This window comes from Squalius cephalus, assembly GCF_949319135.1.
Source record: "Squalius cephalus genome assembly, chromosome: 3".
Taxonomy (NCBI): domain Eukaryota; kingdom Metazoa; phylum Chordata; class Actinopteri; order Cypriniformes; family Leuciscidae; genus Squalius; species Squalius cephalus.
The window spans coordinates 57218172-57243417 of NC_137124.1; the positions used below are offsets into that span (position 1 = coordinate 57218172).

Sequence of the window (25246 nt, forward strand, 5' to 3'; positions counted from 1 at the left end):
TATATATATATATATATATATATATATATATATATATATATATATATATATATATATATATATATATATATATATATATATATATATATATATATATATATATATATATATATATATATATATACACACACTGATACCAATAATAATGCTGTAAACTATACAGGAAAACCATCTCATTTGTAACATTACTATAATATTAGAGGTTAAAATTAACAACAAAGCCCAAATTATCATATTCAACTGCTATTTATTTTCAGATATACTAATTACACTCAAATAAAAGCTGGAATGTTTGTATACAACTCAGTTGAACAAAAGGTAGTTTCATAAACACTTTGTCTTCTTGATAATTGTATTCAAACATACATATATAATTAACAGTAAATAAGCTCCTCTTTAGTGTTTGTATAGCTAACTAATGAACTGTGGACACTGAATATCTTTCCTGAGATAAACCCAACGTTAAGTGTCATTGTTCACAAGCTGTTTTATTGAAGTCTTTATTGAAACACTGATTGAGCGATTACATGAGTGTACTGATGTTAATGCATGTTTTTAATGCTATAACTTGTATTAAAGTGGAAGAAAAGACTCTTGAGCTGAGGCGCTAGAGCGATCCATCACGTCACATTCAAGAGCGTCAAAACGCCATTTATTGTTTGAATTTCATGATAAAATGGACAGAATTTGAAAGATGAGACTTTGCGATTATTCGATGGAATACGAATAATGTTTGGTGTAGGAAAAACTGCAGACCTGGCAACCCTGGCTTGAACTACGGGTGATTCATAGGGTCAAAATGGACCATATGCCGACTAGTCGAACTTTGACCCCTTCGTTTCTCTAGGTTGTGAAGTGAGCTAAAAGGCACTTCGTCATTCGACATGTCCTATCTAAACTTCCTGTGACAAAGAGTAAAATGTCTACACCAGAAAGAAAGTTACATCTTAACCATGCCAGTTTCTATGGCTATATTCCTGGAAAAACTAAATAAGAGGTTTAAGATTCACTTTTTCTAAGACTAAATTTGGATTTACTTGGTTAAAAACCTTTTCAAAAGCATCAGCGGTTTATGTGCGAGTCTTGAGTGTCCATCCAGCATCATGTGAAAGTAACTTGATCCCTGCGATTATTAAAATGAAATTCATGTCTTGTTCCAAATGCAAGATTTATTTTACGTTTTTTTTTTTGTTTGTTTAATCAATGATCCCATTCCAACTGCTTTTTATTTTTTGGTGTATGTATTTAATGTTGGTTTCTGTGAAAGGTAGAGATCATTTTAAAGTTTTATGCACTGTCTGCTTGTCCATTAGCAGAGAAAATTTGATTCAAGTGATTACAAATTTTCACTGTATTCAAACTAACACCAAATTTTCTTTCAGGAAAAAACATAAATCTGTAAAACGTCTTGCATGTTTTTTCTGAGTAGTCAAAAATAACTTTGACAACACATTGTTTAACAAACAACACATTGTTCAACAAACAACACATTGTTCACGTCCCTGTAAGCATCCAGTTATGAAGGGAAATGTCCTTAAAGTAGTAGTTCACTTTAAAAATGAAAATTAGCCCATGATTTACTCACCCTCAAGCCATCCAAGGTGTTTATGACATTCTTCTTTCAGACAAACACAATCGGAGTTACAATTAATAAATGTTGTGGCTCTTCCAAGCTTTATAATGGGTTGAGGGTGAGTAAATCATGGGGTAATTTTCATTTTATAGTGAACTACTTCTTTAATAGTCATTAAAGAATGTCACACAATACAAAATCTTCATGGATTTTGAACAGGAAGAGAGGCAGGAAGTGGGAAGAGAGGCAGGAAGAGAGAACAGGAAGAGAGGCAGGAAGAGAGGCAGGAAGTGAGAACAGGAAGAGAGGTAGGAAGTGAGGCAGGAAGAGAGGCAGGAAGTGAGAACAGGAAGAGAGGTAGGAAGAGAGGCAGGAAGTGAGAACAGGAAGAGAGGCAGGAAGAGAGAACAGGAAGAGAGGTAGGAAGTGAGGCAGGAAGAGAGGCAGGAAGTGAGAACAGGAAGAGAGGCAGGAAGAGAGGCAGGAAGTGAGAACAGGAAGAGAGGCAGGAAGTGAGAACAGGGAGAGAGGTAGGAAGTGAGGCAGGAAGTGAGAACAGGAAGAGAGGCAGGAAGTGAGAACAGGAAGAGAGGTAGGAAGTGAGAACAGGAAGAGAGGCAGGAAGAGAGGCAGGAAGTGAGAACAGGAAGAGAGGTAGGAAGTGAGAACAGGAAGAGAGAACAGGAAGAGAGGCAGGAAGAGAGGCAGGAAGTGAGAACAGGAAGAGAGGTAGGAAGTGAGGCAGGAAGAGAGGCAGGAAGAGAGGCAGAAAGTGAGAACAGGAAGAGAGGCAGGAAGAGAGGCAGGAAGAGAGCACTGATTTTGTGGGAGGGAGAGAGTTCGAAGAGTGAGGTTTTGTTTACACCTGGTATTAAGACGTGATTTGGTTGATCGGATCACGTGGACGATGCTAAATACAGGTGTAAAAGGGGTCTGAAACATTCTGAGCTCGTCCACTTTCGACCATTTCCAGAGATAGTGGAAAACACATTAGACCGGATTGCTTTCATAGTGTAAACGCTCATGTGGTCTTCTTCTTTTGAAAGATAAAGCTTCGATATCTGACCACTGTTTATAATAAAACTAGGTTGCAGTGACATTCATTTCTTAATTTATGTCAGGAGTGCAAAATACTGAATCTGTAATGTTCGTTATTTTGAATAGAATGTCATCACTGTGACGCAGTCAGTCACATCTTCTCCGGTTTATTTGTGTTCACATATATGCACTGCACATACACTGCGTTTCTGTTGATCGGATCCCAAGTGGACGACTCTAAATACAGGTGTAAACGGGGTCTAAACTGTTTTGAGCTTGTCCAGGTGTAAACTGGTGGGTGGTGGTGTGGCGCAATGGATAAGACACATGCCTTTGGTGTGAGAGACCCGGGTTCGAATCCACTGTGAGACACCAATGTGTCCCTGAGCAAGACACTTAACCCCTAGTTGCTCCAGAGGCGTGCGACCTCTGACATATATAGCAATTGTAAGTCGCTTTGGATAAAAGCGTCAGCTAAATTAATAAATGTAAATGTAAATGTAAATGTGTCTTCCTCGTCTACTTGTGATCCGATCGACCAAAATACATCTTAATACAAGGTGTAATCAGGGCCTTTGATACATTTAAGAGGACCGATTAAGCCCTTTTACAATGTCTTGATGTTGTTTTTAGGCTCTACTAGAATAGGTTTTCATGCTTTAATGTTCATAAAACACTTTATTTCCCCCATATTCTCCATTGTTGCAGCTCCTCACTTCCCAGTCTGTCAGTAACGCTCTGTTTAGTTCCTGTCTGTATGAAGCCCCTCCTTCTGAAAAGCACACTGTGCTCTGATTGGTCGCCTGGAGCAGTGTGTCGTGATTGGTCGAGCGCTTCGAGCGTGTTTGTGAAATGTCCCGCCCCTCACCATAACCACCAGTTTCAACACACTACTCACAAACTCAACCAGGCCCCGCCCCTTTATTCTGCATATTAATTATTTAAATGAGGAATATTGTGACGTGTTTGTTTCCAGAAGAAAACTCAAGATTATAATGGAGGCGTTTCAGGGAGCTCAGAAACACTGACACTGATATAGAGAATAACTCCTGCTGGAGGGACCTTGAATCTTTGCAGAGCTTTTTCATACTCAAACAGCAACAATACACACTAAAGAAAGATGAACATGTAAAAAAGCATAATAGGTCCTATTTAATGTAGAGTAACTATTGAAAAGAGCAGGGGAATAATTTGACTTTAGCAATGATAAAATACACCAATATTTACATGCATTTAAATTCATCAAAACATAGTTCTCAGTGGTTCTCAACCACTGATCTAAATGATTCGTTGTTACGACGACTTATTTGTTCCCTTGTTTTAATAAATTGTGGACACGTTTAACTAATTCCATCCCTCATTTTGATTTAACGAATTACAACGTGGCCACAATATAGTAAAACGAGGGAACAAATTAGTAAAACGTGCTGAGGTATTATTAATTTGTGGCCATGAAACAATATTCACCTGAATATTCACCAATTCACAAAAATATTGTGCTTTAGCATTCACTATTTAATTAATAGTAGCAAACGGTTTTTCTTACCTGTGAAGATAGCTCTTTTTATTCCTTTTGCAAAGAAATTACAATTTTTTAATAAGCAGGAAAAATTTCCAACTTTAAAAAAAAATACCCATTTAAATACTTCGGATGTTTGCGTTGTAAGAATGTACAGGGAGACTTTAGATTTAAAAACGGTGTCTCGTTAGGCAATGTTTTCTCAGTCAAATCATCAAATTTCCTATTGATTTAATAGAGCGCGTGAGCTCACTAGGGAATACCAATATGGGCGGCGTGGTGGCTTCACTGTTTATGACGTCAAGAGATATCCAGTCATTCTATATAGAGACAGAGCGTATTTAGGCCACGCCCACACCGGGGGGGGGGGGGGGGGGCAATCCAACCGTCTCCATTGACTTTGCATTGCGAGAAGCTGCCTCCTTGTCATTTATGACTTAACAAAAAACAAAACAATGTCTAAAAGCTGCTATGTGACAAGGTGTACAGCAAACAAGCTAAATAACCCAGAAATAAATTTTTATAAGCTGTCGACTCCAAAAAACGGTTGTTTCAGGACATAAAAGTGGATCAATTGAGACAGAGCGCAACTAGTTCTCGAACTACTTTGAGAACTACGCCCACTGGAAAGCGACATGTTATTGTAAAAAATGCTATAGCTAAGCTTATATAAATATAATATATAAAACTGACATTTGGATATTTGACTTGTCAGTGACAAAATGTTTACTGCACACGTAGACATACTGAGTGTCAGGATCATCTTCCTGCTGATGCTTCACATCTTATTGCCTGTATCCACTTTTGTCTCCTTAAAGGCTGGCTTTTACGGTTTGGAAGCTTATAAAAATTTATTTCTGGTTTTTTTTTAGCTTGTTTGCTGTACACCTTGTCACACTGTCTTTTATTATAAGTGACAAGGAGGCAGCCTCTCGCAATGCAAAGTCAATGCCGTTGGATTGTCCCCCCCCCCCCCGCCCCCGGTGGGCGTGGTTTTCAGATTATGACGCGTTGCGCTCTGTCTCTATAGATCAGTGTTCTCAACTGATTTAAGCCTGTTTTTTTTTTGTTTTTTTCAGGCACCCAAATTTTATATTGGATTTCATGCGGTGACCCAAAAAAGTACCAGAATAAAACTGAACTGAAGTGCGGTCGCAGGTGTGGGTATATCGGCTACTCAACAGCTTTGAGTGCAACTCATCCAATTTAAACTGATTTTAATGGTTTTTAAATCATGTTGCTTCATGTAAAGCCTAAGGGGTTGTACACACACAGGAGATGTTATTAAATTCAGAATGAGCCAGACAGAGCGCAGTGAAATGGAACAGAATCCACAGACTCAAACTGTTTTTAACTTGACGATGCATTAAGACCTCCATCTGATGCATATATACAGTGGTCCTAAATTATATTTGGACATTTAAGTCACACTTAAACATTTCTGAATGTCATTAGCTGCGTTTCCATTACCCTTCAAATTGCGCAAATTAAAATTGCGAATTGAAAATACGGCCAATGGAAACACGTCAATTTCGCAAAAACTCCCATTTATCCCAAAAAAGTTTTCACGCTCGCATGAGGTGGATTTTCAGGCAATTCGAAAAATAAATATTTTGCAAAACTGCAATGGAAATAGTTTTTGCACATTTACAGGTCACCTGACGTAGATGTGTGTTTGGACAGAATACGAGACAGAGTTCTTTATTAAATTCATATAAGACAAAAGAATTACAGGAATAATGGATTCTAAACCTCAAAGAAATTCTACAATCAAGACCTCGAAGCAGAAATGAGGGAGAAACACCCAGAAACTCCACATATGTGCCGCTCACAAGTATAATAAGGGTCGTTCCTTACCATTAATGCTTGGAAAACACATCTCCTTCGATTAATAATAATGGCTAGTGCAGTGGATATAGTCCATAAACCTACCAACGTCCGTTACCATGGTTTTGGAATGATTTTACTTATCGCGAGAGGAAAAATGAAGTTTTAGTCGCATAACATCAGTTAATGGAAACGCCGTCATTTCGCAATAGTTTTTTGTCGACATTTAAAAAAAAATAAAAAAATATCGCAAAAGTTTTGCGCAAATCTGTAATGGAAACGCGCCTACTGATACAACATACATATCAAACCAAGTGCCAACTGCAATCAACTGATGTAAGACCTTTTCTCAGATTCTTAGAAATACTTCACTTTTTATGAGCAATTCAATTGTATAGTTTTTCTTTTTAAACCTACTAGTGAATGCATGAAGTACACTTACCCATGTAACCACATGTGCCGTTCAACACATTAACTGTGAACATGATCCACGAACATTTCATTTCAGCATTTTCCCCATTTTAACAGTATACCTATTGCTTTATAACCTCTTTTTGTGAAATGTTTTGGTTGGTTGTGTGATATTTTGTTATATGATTTTTACTCCAGTGAATATTTCTCAGGGTTTCAATTTCTCGATGGATACCCAACATAAAGTCTTGGCCCAAAAGTAGGCAGTGTTGTTGTGGGGTAAAGGAAGGAAAACACTATTACTTTTGCACCGATTTCCCCCCCAATTTGTTTCTGTGTGAGTTTGTCGTGTTCGGAAGGTGAAAGTGTGTGATCCTTTTAGAGTCCTTAAGTGTATGATGCCCAGTATTTCTCTGTAAGCATTTGCAAAATGGGTAAGTGCATGAAAAATGTTGTCTATGAAAAGTGTATAAAGAGGGTAGAATGCCTTAAAACAAAACAATAAAAAAAAATATATATATAAACCTTGACAAAAAGCAGTCTTTGAGAATGTCTAAATATATATATTAAAATCCACAACCTTATTTAAAAAAAAAAAAAAGCAAACAACTAGGGAATTCACAAGCCTCTCTACAGAGAGCTCTACAGACATCTAGTGGTTACACCATATTATTAGGCTTTCTTTCTTTACTCTCACCAGATTGCACTAATCCGCCTTTAAAAAATTGGATTTTAAAGGCCTAGTCTCTATTTAAACCTGAAATACTGCATTAAATGAAAAATAATTATTATTTTTTTAGAACAATGGGAAAAAAATGGATCATAATTATTGGATAAATATGAATTAGTACCATAAAATTATCTCAAAATACAAAAATACAAAATATTATTAAACAAAAATATATTAATAATTGAAAAACAATGACAAATATTAGGAATTATTATTTTCAATGGGACAAAAATTGATAGAGGTGTCAAAAGAGGGACAGAAAGCTCTCTGATTTAATCAAAAAACACTATAATTTGTGTTCTGAAGATGAACGAAACTCTTACGGGTTATGGAACGACATGAGGGTGAGTAATAATGACAGAATTGTCATTTTTGGGTGAACTAACCCTTTAATGTAAACCGAATGTTTTGTATGGATGAATACCAACAGGGACACCAAAAGCCACTGACCTGTTCCCTGAACTGCTCCTGAGAGAGACAATCTGTGACGTTCACGCAGCCCAACAGACAGCCAGTGGGATACTCCGCAGGGAACTGGGGCTCTGGACAGCAAAATAACTAACTTAGGTGAAATGGTAACACTTTACAATAAGGTTCTTTAGTTAACATTAGTTAAATACCTTAGTTAACATGAACTAAGAATACTTCTACAGCATTTATTAATCTTAGTTAATATTAATTCCAACATTTACTAATACAACCCCATTTCCAGAAAAGTTGGGACATTTTGTAAAAATGCAATAAAATTCACAAGCTGTGATTTGTTAATTCTCTCAAACCTTTTTTTTTAACTGACAAAAGTACCAAGAAAAGTTTTTACAATGGTTTCAATGACCAAGATAATTGTATTTTGTAAATATAAACACATTTTGATATTGTTGGCTGCAACACACTCCAAAAAAGTTGGGACAGAGGCAAAATAAAAGTGCAAAACTGCAACAATTAGTATCCTCAATTCCCAAATGATTAAAAAGTGTAAATAAAAAGGAAAGGTGTTGTGACACAGTGGTAAACAAGCATCTGTCCCAACTTTTTTTGGAGGGTGTTGCAGCCATCAAAATCAAAACTTGTTTATATTTACAAAATAAAATTAAGTTGGTCAGTGAAAACATTGACAGTTAAATAAAGGTTCAAGAGAATTAACAAAATCACAGATTCTTGCATTTTATTTTATTGCATTTCACAAAATGTCCCAACTTTTCTGGAAATGGGGTTGTACATTATTAAAATTAGTTAACATTAGTTAATGCACCATGAACTAACATGAACAAACAATGAACAGCTGGATTTTTACTAACTAACATTAACAAAGATTATGTATTGCTCATTGTTAGTTCATGTTACTCAATGCATTAACTAATGTTAACTAATGAACCTTATTGTAAAGAGTTACCGGTGAAATTACAAAGACACTACATTCTACAGGCATGCCTGAAAGCATATATAGGTTTAGTATTACTGTCATAAATCTGCAAACACACCATCTGTGTAAATCTGCCGGTACATGGCCTCCACCCCTGCGATCTCTTGAGGAGTCGCTCGGTTAGCAGCAGCAGCGATCCACAGGCGCCCTCTATGGGACGTGTACCATGTTCTGCCTTCAACCCTACACAAACACAACAAATGGAGAGAAAATTAGAAACGTTCAGATGAGCTCTACATATCAGTGATGAAAAGATGGATCACATTAAGTGGTTTGACACAAGGAATTTTCTTCCCCGTGAGATGTATATAAATGAACAGGAAGAGGGAATGGGGCATCTCAAAGTGCTTAAGTTTTTCTTCAGTCTAAATCCTTTATTTCATATTAGAAATGCACAATATTTGGTGCCACATCCAGTTATTGGCCCATATCAAATATGTAAGATTTTTTTTTTTATGTTAAATACATTCTCTTAACCTGTTTATACCCCGGTTATATGCCATTCATGGGTTCATCTCTCTCAAAAGTGTAAAGATTGAGTCTTCCAGGCACCATAAAAACATTGAGAGCGGTCCACACAGATCCGTCACCGCCGGAGGGTTTGGGGTGTGGCTAATGTAGCAGGAGGAGGGTTTGGGGCGTGGCTAATGTAGCAGGAGGCGGGTTTGGGGCGTGGCTAATGTAGCAGGAGGAGGGTTTGGGGTGTGGCTACTATAGCAGGAGGGTTTGGGGCGTGGCTACTATAAGGAGGAGGATTTGGGGCGTGGCTTCTGTAGCAGGAGAAGGGGTTTGGGGCATGGCTTATGTAGCAGAAGGAGGAGGGTTTGGGGCATGGCTACTGTAGCATTAGGAGGGTTTGGGGAGTGGCTACTGTAATTTATGATTTAATGGCGTCTTCAAGTGAACTGTACCTTTTTATGCCCTTAATAAGCAGTGAAGCCCATGGCTGATGCATGCTGAGGCACCAGCCTCCATCTGACATCTCCTGAAGCTCTTTGTCCTGGAGTCTGAGTCGGCTGCGCTCACTTTTCTGTGTATTGCTCACAGCCTTTGATGAAGACTTGCGCGAGGAGTCGCTACAGGCCACGTCAACCCACTGACACAACACAAACACACGTGAATAAATAGACATGTACACAGATGCAACTCATATACAACTGGCTTTAAAGGGGTAGTTCAAAATAAAGTCCAAAAATGAAAATTAGCCCATGATTTACTCACCCTCAAGCCACCCTAGGTGTATATGACATTCTTCTATCAGACGAATACGATCAGAGTTAAATTAATAAATGTTCTGGCTCTTCCAAGCTTTATAATGGCAGTGAATTGCTGTTTTTGTTTTAAAGTTCATAAAAGTGCATCTATCCATCATAAAAGTGAATCTATCCATTATAAAAGTGAATCTATCCATTATAAAAGTGCATCAATCTATCATAAGTGCATCTTATCCATCATAAAAGCACATCTATCCATCATAAAAGTGCATCTATCCATCATAAAAGTGCATCAATCCATCCATCATAAAAGCACATCTATCCATCCATCATAAAAGTGCATCTGTCCATCATAAAAGTGCATCTATCTATCATAAGTGCATCTATCCATCATAAAAGTGCATCTATCCATCATAGAAGTGCATCTATCCATCCATCATAAAAGTGCATCTATCCATCATAAAAGAGCATCTATCCATCATAAAAGTGCATCTATCCATCATAAAAGAGCATCCATCCATCATAAAAGTGCATCTATCCATCATAAAAGTGCATCTATCCATCATAAAAGAGCATCTATCCATCATAAAAGTGCATCTATCCATCATAAAAGCGCATCTATCCATCATAAAAGAGCATCCATCCATCATAAAAGTGCATCTATTCATCATAAAAGAGCATCTGTCCATGATAAAAGTGCATCTATCCACTAAGTGCTCCACACGGCTCTGGCGGGTTAATAAAGGCCTTCTGAAGCGAAACGATGTGTTTGTGTAAGAAAAATATTCATATTTAAAACTTTATAAAATAAAATAACTAGCTTCTGGCCAATTATACTGCCATTATAAAGCTTGGAAGAGACAGGACATTTTATAATATAACTCCGATTGTATTCGTCTGAAAAAAGAATGTCATATCCACCTAGGATGGCTTGAGGGTGAGTAAATCATGGGCTAATTTTCATTTTTGGGTGAACTAAATGAAATAAATATATTTGTGATATTAATATAAGCTCTTCAGAAGCTGACTGTTTGCACCCACCTCTGGCGCGGCCTGTACTATATTGGGGTTGACAAGCTCTCTGAGCTGCTGTCGATCTGTGGAAACTGAATGTTTTGATGTCCGACCAAAAGAACCAGTGTGGATGTCCTTGACTGAATCATCAAACCTTTTGCAACCAAAAAATTATATTCATATTATACCTTGCCAATCATGCATCGCAATTAATGCTGCCTTCAAGTCACGTCGAATTGATTGTATTTATGAAATGAATATAGTTTGAATGAATGAATGAACGAAAGAATATAGCGCTTTTTTACTATGTACTACTGTACACCCAAAGCGCTTTGCAATCATATCGGGGCATCCAGTTAAACAGCATCCAAATATTTAATTAATCTTGACTCTGAGCCTTGAGTTGGAGACGTGTCAGTTAAAATATCATGGCAGAAAACATTTTATTTATTGTTTTGAAAAAAAAGAAAGAAATTGACCAATGTGTCTATTTCATCCCAACCAAAAATCGCTTGAACACACCTCACGTCATAATAATGACTTCTGAATTATTAAGTAGGGCCACGAGGACTTAAAGACAGCATAATACTTCTAAAATATATGCTAACATGCTCTGTGAGAGCTTTATGCCAGGTTCAGACTACATGATATTTTTGTCTGTTACAATAGTCAGATTATAATTTTGATTCCTGAATTATAAAACATGAAACATGTCTGACCGCATGTTGCACATCGCTTGGCGTCTTTAACGACGTGTGTCATGTCATAGAGACTTTAACTAGCAACTGACTTACGGAAACAAGAGCGTAAACTAATAATGGTAACACTAGCCTAATGCTAACGCCTCCGCTAATGTTCGCCAGCATTTCGCTTTTTTAACTCTGTTGTTGTCGTCCCTCGAGGAAACCTCATAAAGGCAGGAATATTGTGGCCATCGCTCCATGAACCTTTCCTCTATTGCGTAATTACACCTATCAGCACCAATATCATTGTCTCTTTTTCGTTTCATCTTGTTTGAACGGTGTGTGTACGGAAGGGCTTCTGTGCTCCTATTGGTCAACATCACAGATGTATGGAAGCTTGTTTCCGCCACAGAATAAAACATTTTAAAAGATAATTGCGACTTTTTTTCCTCGCAATATCGAGTTAAAATCTCGCAATTCAGATTGCGAGATAATTGAGATTATCTCAGAATTGCGAGATTATTCAGATTATCTCAGAATTGCAAGATAATTCAGATTATCTCAGAATTGCGAGATAATTGAGATTATCTCAGAATTGCGAGATAATTGAGATTATCTCAGAATTGCGAGATAATTCAGATTATCTCAGAATTGCGAGATAATTCAGATTATCTCAGAATTGCGAGATTATTCAGATTACCTCAGAATTGCGAGATTATTCAGATTATCTCAGAATTGCAAGATAATTCAGATTATCTCAGAATTGCGAGATATAAAGTCAGAATTGCGTGTTATCAAGTCAGAATTGCTAGATATAAACTCACAATTTTGACTTTTTTTCCCTCACAATTTTTCTTGCAATTATAACACGCAATTGCGACTTTATATCACGCAATTCTGAGATAAAAAGTCAGAATTGTGAGATAAAAAGTCACAATTACCTTTTTTATTTTTAATTCTGTGGCGGAAACAAGCTTCCATACACATGTGACGAAAACCATTTTGGTTAAAAATTAAACATGCAAATCTTTTTGTCGGGGCGTCGTGAAACGTTGCAGATGCGGCATCAGTTTCATCCACGATGACGCACTATATGAGATAAAACGATCGATTCTTGCATCCTGACGCCCATTGTCGTTTACAAATCACCACGAATCACCACCATGCATCAGATCACGCCAAAATCAGATTGATATCATGTAGTCTGAACCCGGCATAAGATTCATCAAAAATGAAATAACTGAAACAACTTATTATGAATCTGGCTTCTTACTTCTGGTAGTACGGAGTCAGATTCTCCCCTTCATTCAGCACTCGTCTACCTGCAAAGTCGAGTGTGATCTTGCGGTCTTTGCGGGAGGCGTGTCGAAGCTCCCGGAGCTCCTCGTCTCGCTTGCGTAAGGCCTCCCTCTCACCTGGAGAAAGCCACTGGTTCGAGTCCGTTGCAAAATAATCGGATTCATCATCCAAGACTTGTGTCCTCTTAACACTAAAAGAAAGTGGAAGAGGTCAAATTGTTGAAAGGGTCATGAAACCCCAAAACACATTTTTTTGAGATAGAGGCTACACATCACTGAAAACACTAAAAGCACTCATATATTTGATCAAAAAGTGAGCAATTTCGTTCTTCCGGGAACTCTAGTTCTCTAAACATGAACCAGCATAGTGTAGGGTTCCCACACCTTGGTTAACTTCAAACTCAAGGACTTTCCAGGTCCAATACCCTCAAATTCAAGGACTTAATGTGGGGACTTAATTCAAGGACTCTTGCCTCATGGGTTTACATTATCTTAAAGCAAAGCAATTAAACATTACATTAAATAAAATATTTGGGCAAATGCGTGTAACTAACGTAAATCAAGCAAGCTAGTACGCATAGGCCACGTAGTGTTCGTGAAATAACACATTAGCAGACCGGAGGGAATAATATGGATTTTTTTTTCCAGAAAACTTCTTGTAGAAAATCAATTTTCGTTGGACCTGTGGGAACCCTGAGTGTATGCGCACATATCTTCTTAAAATGAAATATATGTGCAAATAAAGGACACTGATACAGCCGTACGTCTAATCATGAACGCGATGACGGGAGGAATTATTCTATACACAGAAGACTATGATGTAGACCGACAAATCAAAGAACAATGGACAAAAACATAATATGCCTTTATTTTTTCTGTTTAACTGATGCGTGTCATTTGTTCAGATTCTAGTGGTCGTGAATGTAATGAATATATTATTATTTAGACCTTCCTCTTTCGTGTGAGTGTGTTATATAGGGTTAAATTTGTACAATGCATCAAGGTGCCCTCAAATCCGTTTTTTGTTTTTGTTTTTCCCCCCTCCGTGGTCATATTTTAATATTCATGTGTCTGTATAATGAGTGTGTTGCAAGTCTGTGTTTTATTGGTTGTTGTCTCCCCTCTTCCCACAACTTTACATGCCCATTTCTTGAGACTCTTTGAACTCTGAGGTGTGAACGATCAGTGCTAAAACAGGGGGGTTTCATGACACTTCCGGGACACACCTAGTCTGAGAAAACCCAGACAAACTTCCGGCAAATTTACATTTGCTCTGCAAGTAGTCTGGTAAAGAGCCCATTCAAGCCGATTTCTAATCCGTCCAAATCGGGGCACCAATCAGAAACATTGAGGCGGGATTTACACGCTGACGATCGCTCTGATTGGTTTTAGGTCTATCCAACTGCGCCCAGAGGCATTTGAGCGACGTCCGTTGGTGACGCCCCTTTGGAAATGAGTTATTAATGAAGCTTTGCCAGACCATAACTCAGTTACTACTGAGAATGGTCTGGTTTTAACCAGGCTAGGACACAAGCTGCACTTGAACACACCGAGAGAACTAGAGCCGACTGTCAGCTAGAATGTGTGTTCTGCGCCTGCGTGTAAATGAGACAAATGTCTGTTTCTGAAGATATATTCATCTATATTCGTCATTCAAAAAGGGAAACCGACGCTGCAGATACACAAACCATAAACAAAGCAGTACATGCTAACCGTTTTGAATATCAATCCTGCTAAACACTTTCTTTATTCCACTCCGCTCATGTTATTGAAATATTCGCCAAGGAACACTCAGGTAAGATGACGTAACATTAGAACAGCGTCTATCTGTACCGTTTTGACTTCTTTGCTGCTGTTTTGCTATTATTCTCGTGCACTAACTCGTTCACTAAGCTGAACAGCCAATCAGAGTTCTCTCTCACAGACGGCCCGACGTAGATTCAACATGTCGAATCGGCTGAAAAAAAGCAGACAAGGACCAATTTCTGCCGACAGTGCGGAACACACTGAGAAAACTTAGTCGGCTTGGTGTGTCCCAGGCTTAAAGGGGGGGTACCATGGTGTTTCATGTATTCAGAGTTGTTTACAGTGTTAAAGAGATGGATTCTCATGCTAAACATGGGCAAAGTTTAAAAAAAATACTTTGAATAACAGAGAATTTCTGTGCCAAAAATCTTACTTCCGGGTTGGTACAAGTTTCGGCTGGTTTTTTTTCGATCGTGGATCTAATGACGTAGACCAGAGTGGAACTCCTTATATGAGCATTTCTCCCGGAAAAGCGCGCCCGCGCACACATCGACCAGAGGAGAGCGAGACCGCGCACCTCAACGCGCTTCAACAGGAAATCATCGGCAGCGCTGCATAGGATTTGTTCAAGAATGTCTCCAAAAAAGTGTGTATTTGGATGTGAGGGAAAGCTTACCGTGTTCAGCTTTCCAAAGAACCCAGTGTTACAGGAACAGTGGATGCCGTTTGTTTTTCCGGGGCAGCAACGGAGTGTAGCAAGTGCGGTTGTGTGTTCTGGTCATTTCAGTGACGAATGTTTTATTAACAAGGCCCAGGTCGACGCTGGATTTGCAAATCGTTTGCTATTAAAACGTGGAGCGGTCCCAGTGATAAAAGACCCCATTCATGTAAGTACAACTGGATCAGATTTCTGTCTTTTGCTGGAAATCAAGCACTACCGCTTGACTCTATAGCTCCGCCTCCAGGACTTCGGCTTTTTCCGGAGAGAATCGGAAAGCTGTATTTTTCTATTGTAAATATAATAAAACTAAACACTTTTTGGATATATTAAGGATGCACTACTACTCTATAGGTACTCAAGATTAACATGAGATTAGGTGAAACTGTGCATGTTATGTACCCTTTAAGCTTTGTGAGTGCATTGTACTTTAGATGATCAGTGGGCAATTCCGAGGTTGAAATTAATCTAACCCTGGCAATCGCACCGCAACAGTGTATTTGGACAGGCAGACCTGTTCTTGTCAAACTCCAGAAGTTTGTCTTTGTGCTTTACGGCTTTTTCCAGTCCAGTCTTCATCCTGGCCTCTTGGTGGGGCAGATAGTCCCGTTCAGTTCCCTCTGGGTCCACACAGAAAAACAAAAGGCTGTCAGTGTCACACAAATGCTACAAGTCAAAGGAAAACACATACTGTACAATCACTTCATGTCTCACCTCCCATGAGTTTTTTACGGAGCTTTTGACTTTTGTTGGAGTCTCGCTGCAGTATCTCTTGCTCCTCATTTGTACAGACCTGAATTATGAGTGAAAAATGTTAAACGGCGATAATGAAGGCTTCTTAAACAGTTGTTCATCACTAACATAATCAAATTGGCAAGGTCCGTAAGATTAGACAAGATACAGAATAGTAGTTGACATGGCCAGTGAAAATATCTATAGTCAATACTATGATTGAAAAGTTTTTCAAAGAAGAGTCTAACGTTCACCAAGGCTTCATTTTACTTGATCGAAAATAGTTTAAAACTACACACGAACTCAAAAGTAAAAGATTTGAATGGTAATGAGAATGTTTTCATGATCATTCTAATCCAATTAAAGTCAAAAGTTGAAAAGTCTTTCATTTACTTTGTGCAAAATATAATTTCTTATTTAATTTTTTTTTTTTTTTTTTTTATGGGTGGAGATGAGACCCATACATGTTTTCATGAGATTCACCCTTACTCAATTCACACACACACAAACACAAAAAACGCTAATCACTAACACACACCGCACTGATGAGTAAGAGGACCAAGCTCACCAGACTGCCGCAGAACAAACAGGGCCCGGATCCCTCTTGCTCACACACTATCCGTCCGCAGCTCAGACAGTTGTTGACGAGTCTGTGTTTCTGAGCCAAACACTCGCAGGACTGACGGCCCGGCAGCAGAACCGCCAGCTTATCTCCACCCTCTTTAGCATACAGATTCACAAACTTGTTCTTCTTCTTCACTGAGCCGGAGCCGCTGTTCTCCTGAGCCTGATAACAGCAAGTAAATCCCTCCGTAAGTCTTTCCAGTTCAGCTTCATATATAAGAGTTTACGATATTTAAATAAGGTGACATACCTTCATCAAGTCAATGGGAGTTTTCACAGGCTCCGGCTCTGCCTGACAGACAGTCGCAACCTCTTGCTTGTTTCTTCCCTTTCGCTTGGTCTTCTTCTGGTTGTCTTTGGGAGTTGTGTCTAGACCCTCTGGGGCAGATATTTCATACAATATTACTTTATTGACACTGAACAGATATATTTCCATATTTTCAATAACATAGAAGCCTATGGAGGAGTGAGACAGCTCTCAGATTTAATCAAAAATATCTTAATTTGTGTTCTGAAGATGAACGAAAGTCTCACGGGGTTGGAACAACATGAGGGTGAGTAATTACTAGGGCTGGTCCGAATACCATTTTTTGAGCTTCGAAGCTTCGATAGGAATTAACATCGAATATTCGAAGCTTCGGAGGGAGGGGGCTGAACATATTCTTCTCTCTAATAAAGGCAGGAATCTCTATGCGTCTGTCTGTTTGCATTTAGATTATTTATCTTGCATTTAGAACCGTTCATCCAATCGACTTCACGAGTGCAGTGTCACATTTGGTGCAATATAGACACGCGAGACGTGACACGTTCAGAATTAATAAACTTTTAATACAGAACAGCTTTAATACTTCCCGCTCGCACGCCTCACGCACAGGGCTCCGAGAACGGACACTGCACTAGTGATACAAAACACAGCCTAATATTTTTGTGAGTAACAAATAACTCTCAAATCAGAAATCAGCAGCACAGTAATTACTGACACAGTAAAGGGTAGGCTAATATATTGTTTCTATTCTATTTCCACAATGTCAAAGCAACGCAGGTTATAGCCTACAAGCTCAGGCATGCACTTCTGCCCATACAAACTCCGCTGTTCTGCGCTCTAAAATAAGAGTATTGTATTTCGCCCAAAAATGCTAAAAAAATAACCGTGTGAGAGCGTGTTTTAGGCTATATCATATTATAGCCAGATATGACGACGCTTATAGCACGCGTCACCGCAGATCAGCATCTATTCATCAAGCCAACGTGCAAACTATCGCAAATCAAAGTGAAAGTGGGTCGCAGATGCTTTAACACACAATCAACTTCATTAAAAGTAAAGAACCGAAATGATCTTACCAGGGCTGTTGCCGCTCTCTTATTGCGGTCTTTGATTTAGAAATTTTAGCTGACGATCAGTAAAATGCAGCTTATCTGTTGCTAGTGACGTGCACTCCATTACATCTGCCTATAGTGCGGGATTTGAAGTTCGGATTCATATCCGTTTTGCAAAAACACATTTATGTGTTCATTGTTCATATTGATAAATCAGAGAGAACTATCTGATCTGAGAAAACGCATGACAGCCCCATTCAAACGCGAATGGGAACCGTTTCTAGGGGGATGCCAGGTGTGAAAAAAAAAATAAAAAATTTAAAACGAATATTCGAATGTCAAATTTGAAAATCGAATACCAACCTACCGAACGAATATTCGAATACTCGAATATTCTGGTACAGCCCTAGTAATTACTGACAGAATTTTAATTTTTGGGTGAACTAACCCTTTAAGCTAAATTCTTAATTATGTATTGACACTGAAAACATCAGTGTGTGTGTATTTACCCATGACTGGCTCTATCCTGAAGACGCCTCCCAGACCATCAGGCGATTGCTTTCGACACCTCTGCCATCTCTGCACCAGCTCATCCACAAACTCCTGCTTCTTCCCCTCGGTTCCTTGTAAGAGATCTCCAACATACTCCACAATTTCATCAGCATTGTCAATGGAAAGGATGTACCTGAAAAACAAAACAAAAACAGGCATTTTACTGACTTACACCCCAGACAGCAACATAGTGTCGGAATCAATGTGTACCAGATGTGGGCCGGTGTTACGGATCAACTGGGGATCATGTTAACTGGGGACGCGCGCGTGCACGCAGTCAGATAGTTTTACCTGGATTTCCAGCAGATGTTGAACGGTGACAGATTCGTCACAGCGAATCTTTCACTGAGCAGATTTAAAAGCTTTCCACGTTATTGGTAAATGTTTGTATCATATTAGGACACTGTTGTTTACTCTGTCGCTGCTCTGCTGAATGTTTCAGACGCATTTAAGGGAAGTTTTAATGTGTTTTAATTTCACGACACAGACCACGCCCACATTATTTTGTTACTCGTTTCAATGAAATTGAATATCTGATGACAACTGTTAGTACATTAAATAAATTATGCTATTGACATTGTGTCTTTGCAGTGCATGTATATTCGCAGATTATTTTTATGATGCCAATTTGTGGCTTAATTTAAATTGAGCAGCAATACTGCTGTGGTAAAAGGGATGTCAAGCATTTATTTATTATTTATTTTAATGTTACTGAGGAATGAGTTAAAGCATAAAGCATAGGCTACACTCCATAAATGTGCCTAAAGAGTGTTGAAAATTGAGAAGCCATAGTTTATGGATCCAGTGAATTACCCACAGCATTTATTCAGGGGAATGTTCAACAAACATATTCATTAGCTAACAGGTATTAAAGTAAAAAAAAAAAAAAAGAAGAAAAAAAAAAAAAAGGAAAAAAATAGGCAAATGTGCATGCATGCAGGACAGCTGTATTTGCCAACAGTGGAAGATCTGACCACACAGTCCCACCTTCCAGATTCTGAACATTCAATCTAAAGAAGGGAGAACAAACTATAGACTAAGTTACATGTTAATGAAGAACAGTTACTTGTTTTGCAATGTATATGTATACATTTGTCTTACCCATTGGCCAGTTTGGCCTTCATACCTATGCTGCTCTCCATCTAATGTAATCATGTTATATTAGTAAATAAATGTCACAGTTGTATTATCTTTTTAAGAACAATTTAACACACCATCACCCTTCATTGTGAAATTTTCACATCTCCTCTTTATATAATCACGCTCCTTTCTTGAGCAGCGATCGGGATATTGGTTATCCTGCAAAGTTTTTGATTTGTCTAACTTTAATTGCATCCATTTGCTGTGGCAGTATATGGCCTAACAACAATGACACTTCATTTATAGACCTTTTAATCTGTTCCTAATGGTTAGCAGACAACAATAATGAAAGCACATGATGTGATGAATAACAAGTAAAGAGAATATGTTAATGAGATTCATGGTACCAGTCAAATGAAGAGAACTGGCATAATTTAAATTTATATTACATAAAAAGATTGTGTCATATTCTTTTGTTAAAGAGGTCAGCAAAAAAGTAAACAATAAAGCATTTCCTATTGTTTTAGAGAGGGTCATGCGTGTGAGGTGACAAATGATTAAGAGGTTGGTGACAGTAGGCCTATAAGAATATTAGCCATAGAGAATATCAGTATATATTTGTAATAATTCATTATCACTATATCATATATTTTGCTTATTTCAGTAATACAATTTGTGGTTGCCTTTAAGGTGGACTTTAATCACTAAAGACAAAGTGTTTTCTACATGTCCAATACAAGACATATACACAACATTCAAGTTCATGCTCCTACTGAGCATAATGTACATTTACACATTTGGCAGACACTTCTATCCAAAGTGACTTACATCGCATTTCAAAGTACACCTTCACATTTATCAGTTCTTGCTTTTCTTGGGAATCGAACCCATGACTTTGGCGTTGTAAGCACCAACGCTCTACTATTTGAGCTTAATTTAATATTAATTAATTTAATATTACTATATATTTCCTATATAGAATTGTTCTGAAAGAACAATTTTATTTTTTTATTTTTTGTTTTATAAATCTGTTGAAAATGTTACAAGTTCCTGAGATAATTAACTTCATGACCCTACATGTAAGCATTGCTGCTTTATGTCCAGGGAAAAGGATACAGAGGCGTCAGAGCTGGTTGTACAGAAAAGAGATCTTAATATAATCAGCAGAGTAAAATAAGCTGATAAGTGTTTTTTTTTTAAAAAAAAAATAAAATAAAAATAAAAAAAAAAATAGATCCATTATAAAATTAGGCTATATGCAGATCAATAAATGCAACTTTAAAAAAAATGTAAATGACTTTGAAATTTATGTTTCTTTTAGGTAGCCTAGCTACTTTAATTTATCTACTGTCTGTTGTTATTTGTGATTAGAACTCATGACAACACACTACAGAAAATATGATACACTAATGTTAAGAAGATTCTACACGTCTTCTGAAGTGCACTGACAAGTCTGTTCATCCAATGAAACCGAATGCCCCATGTTAACATAGGCGTGGTTTCTGAGCTTGACACTTAAGTATGTTAAACTTATTTGAAATTGCGTCAAATACGCAGGAATATACACTTCAAAAACAAATCGCTTTATTATGCATACCAGTGTGTATACAACTGGTGAAACATACGTTTTTTTAATCATGGATCCGTGAAAAATGGCTGCGACGAATCTGTAGCCGTCTAACATCTGCTGGAAATCTAGGTAAAACTATCTGCGTGCACGCGCGTTCCCCAGTTAACATGATCCCCAGTTGATCCGTAACACCGGATCTGGGACAAGACTATGTTTCTTCTCACTTGTTATTTCCACAAAGACTGTTTTCTGTTTGGATACTGGATGCCCACACATACCCATCACAAACTATAAAGAATCTACTGTCTGCCGTGTGTTTAGTCACCACATACATTTCACATAGCATTAATATATCTTTCACATATGGTTATTATAAACAGTTATGTAGCAGTATGGGACTAAATGACATAATCATATACCAAGGTGTTTCCGTACTTTTGTCGTGCCATCGTATTATTGGAAGTACGATGTCAATAAACATGGTAAGTTATTATTTTAGCACAAGAGAGTGCGGCCCACCAAGTTATCTCTGCTCGTTATTACACATTAAATTACTTACATATAGACGAATTTGTACACATTGTCAGTTCTGTCATTTATATTTTACAGCAATTATACAATTGGCATTAGACAGACTCGCGCACAATTCATTCTCCAGAGGCATAAACATCTACTAAAATGTACTTACTGTACAATGTCGTCGCTTGCCTCTAATCCAAAACCATGCTTTAACTTATCAACAGTCCAGCGAAGCAAAGAATCGGTCATGATGAAGTTAGTAAACTGTGAGACACTGCTGTACTGAAACTCAGAGCTGTCAGGATTTCTCTCAGAGACTGCAATGGCTTCCGGGAGACGTGTTTCAAAATAAAAGTCTCCATCACTCTTTCAGGTCTTGTGTGATGGGTTAAAACAATAATTATATTAACTATTTACTGTATATTTTACAGTGTTATATTTTTAGGCTATTAAAGTTTGTCGGTGCTTTTCATCAAATGTAATTTTCTATCCCGATCGCTTCTTAAATTTATGAACATCGTATCATATGAGGCTTTTTACTTTTCTCAACGCTAGACAGGATGAACCAATCACAATTCTTTATAATTTCTTGAAGAACTTTTATTAGTATTATTATAATTGAAAGCATTTTACAGATTTTTTAAGGCCTATTTAAATGTCAGAAAAGAATCCATGTAGTATACACCTGAAATACTACATATATTATATTTTGGCACTAATATACAAAAGTCAGATTTTCATTGTAGCTACATGTTGTTTTGAAATTTCATTTTCAATATGAGCTATAAATTCTTGGTTTCTTAAAAGTATGGCAACGTTTCTTTAAAAAATACAATGTAGAATATCATAGCTGATGCAGTCTAATAAAAAAACACACATCATAACACATGCCAGACCACCAGCATGTGTTATGATGTGTGTTTTTTTATTAGAAACACACACACACACACACACACACACACACACACACACACACACACACACACATATATATATATATATATATATATATATATATATATATATATATATATATATATATATATATATATATAGCCTATACTGTTTACTGTTACCTTTGTTACCTTTCTATATATATAAAAGGTAACAGTAAGCCAGCTACAAATGACAAAGTAACTACGCACCCAGTTATTGAGAGGCCAGCCAACACGAAAAGAAATGTAGTGACATTTTGAAGAAGTTTCATTATTCCTGTAGGCTATTAGGTTGTGTGTCCTTAATCACTTGAAGAACTGAACTGAACTGGGAGGCATTTTTTCATGTCACATGGGGGGTGGCACGAGCAGTAAAAAATCCTCAGCGCTTTTCTATTATCTATCATTTCACAGTGTAGGGCAGGGCTATTCAATTAGAAATTCAATTGGGCCGGATTCTAAAACCGGGACACGGAGATGGGCCGGACATTTTCTCATGAGTTGGGATGGGTATCGTTAGTATTTTTTACTTATTTTTTTGTCACTTGTATTGGAAATCTTTATTGGTTCAGTTCTTTATCAATGCTCTTATCAGTCCTATTTATTACTAAATAATTGCATATGTTATTTGAAACAATAATATGATTTTTTTTTTTTTTTTTACTAAATTTTGTTTCTAGAGCAGCAACAGGATTTACATCAGAAAAGTCAATAAATCATATTACTGACATCAACATACTGAGTGAAGTTTAGAAAGAATCAACAATTCAGTCCCTCGATCCTGTCCTCCTCCTCCCTCTGCTGCTGCTGGAAGAGAGGAGGGTCTGTCTCAGCCACCAGCTGAGTTTATAATGTGTCATATTTTAAGGTAGGCTACTGGCAAACTAAGCTTAACAGTTACTAAAGACAGACAGCTTTCACTTTAGCTTGTTTTTAACAATAAGCTATTAGCTGAGCTAGCGCTGTGCCTGTGTAAAACCTAAACACAGCTGCAGTGGATGAGAGACTGAGCAGATTAAAATATCGCGTTTTGCGTGTTTATGCTTATTAAACAGGAGTGTTGGTAAAGTATCGCAAAGCTTTTATTGCACCACGTACTTAACGAGCATAGTTGTTGTCAACGTCGTAAAGTCCGCCGATCAGCTGGCTGACTCTGCTCCGTGTGCGCGCGTTTGCGTGTGCGTGTGTGTGTGGAGTGGAGGCGCTCTGCAGAGACAAAGAGGAGCGGAGAGGCTGCAGGTCGGACAGTTGACCTTGATTGGTGGTGATCGGTACAGCGCATGTGAAACTCAATAAAGATGAGAAGGAAACGATATCACTCTTTAGCTACTTCCATACACTATACATGTAGTTTACCTGTTGTCATTAGATTATGTGCTGGGCCACATGGAGGTTGCTTTGGGGCCGGATGTGGCCCGCGGACCACCAATTGAATAGGCCTGCTGTATAGCAACAGCTGCACCTCCAGTCACCAGACCGTCAAGCTCCTGAAGTTTGCGGATGACACCACCCTCATTGGGCTCATCTCTGGTGGGGATGAGTCCGCCTACAGGTGGGAGATCGACCATCTGGTGACCTGGTGCAGCCAGAACAGTCTGGAGCTCAACGCTCTGAAGATAGTGGAGATGGTCGTGGACTTCAGAAAGAGCCCAGCCCCACCCTCCCCCATCATCCTGTGTAACTCCCCAGTCACCACTATGGACTCCTTCCGCTTCCTGGGCACCATCATTTCCCAGGACCTCAACATCACCTCCCTCACCAAGAAGGCCCAGCAGAGGATGTACTTCCTGCGGCAGCTGAAGAAGTTCAGCCTGCCAAAGACAATGTTGGTGCACTTCTACACCTCCATCATTGAGTCCATCCTCACCTCCTCCATCACCATCTGGTATGCTGCTGCCACCGCCAGGGACAAGGGCAGACTGCAGTGTATCATTCGCTCTGCAGAGAAGGGGATTGGCTGCAATCGTCCATCTCTTCAGGACCTGTACGCCTCCAGGACCCTGAGGCGAGCAGGAAAGATTGCAGCTGACCCCTCCCACCCTGGACACAAACTGTTTCAGACACTCCCCTCTGGCAGGAGGCTGCGGTCCATCAGACCAAAACCTCTCACCTCAAAAACAGTTTCTTCCCGTCTGCAGCTAGCCTCATTAACAAGACCCAGGTCCCCCACTGACACTCCCCCCTTGCTAATGATACAAATGTCTCTGCACATGTAAATACTATTTAATTTCATATTATGCACAAACCTGGCACATTGCACATATTTGTTGTTAATTGTTAATCTTTGTTGTTTTTTGTTGTTGTTGTATATTTTTATATTGTCAATTTATATATTTATGTACACAATACTCTCTTCCGTTGCAATACGGCTGCACAACACAAACCCAAAATAATGCACATGTAAATATCTGCGACGTTGTTCTTTCTCTGCTAATAGTTGTAATGTATTATTTTTATTATTCTTATATAACTTGCATTGTCTATTTCCTATTTATATATTTCTACATTTATTTATGTCAACTGTATGTTTGTCTACGTGGAGCACCTTATCAACAAAGCAAATTCCTTGTATGTGTAAAACACTACTTGGTAATAAAGCTCCTTCTGATTCTTCTGATTCTGATTCTGATATAAATTATGAAAATTGTGTCACTGTCCAAATAATTCTGGACCTAACTGTACTTGCACTGGGAAAACTCCCAGTACTTCTGGTGCCCAGTCCA

At 38.2% G+C, this 25246-nt stretch overlaps 1 protein-coding gene across 1 annotated transcript in view; it reads right to left on the reverse strand.

Moving 5' to 3' along the window:
* trip4 (thyroid hormone receptor interactor 4) overlaps positions 1 to 21920 on the reverse strand; it is a 93320-nt gene extending 71400 nt beyond the window's left edge. The window contains exons 1-11 of the mRNA XM_079864934.1: positions 21758 to 21920; positions 18377 to 18552; positions 16801 to 16928; positions 16495 to 16713; positions 15909 to 15987; positions 15709 to 15814; positions 12706 to 12921; positions 10777 to 10903; positions 9433 to 9617; positions 8580 to 8704; positions 7549 to 7640 (exon numbers count right to left, since the gene is read on the reverse strand). Coding sequence (XP_079721060.1) covers positions 7549 to 7640; positions 8580 to 8704; positions 9433 to 9617; positions 10777 to 10903; positions 12706 to 12921; positions 15709 to 15814; positions 15909 to 15987; positions 16495 to 16713; positions 16801 to 16928; positions 18377 to 18552; positions 21758 to 21837 — 1533 coding nt within the window. The 5' untranslated portion in view covers positions 21838 to 21920. The remainder of the gene's footprint in view (positions 1 to 7548; positions 7641 to 8579; positions 8705 to 9432; positions 9618 to 10776; positions 10904 to 12705; positions 12922 to 15708; positions 15815 to 15908; positions 15988 to 16494; positions 16714 to 16800; positions 16929 to 18376; positions 18553 to 21757) is intronic.
* Between the last annotated feature and the right edge of the window lie 3326 nt (positions 21921 to 25246).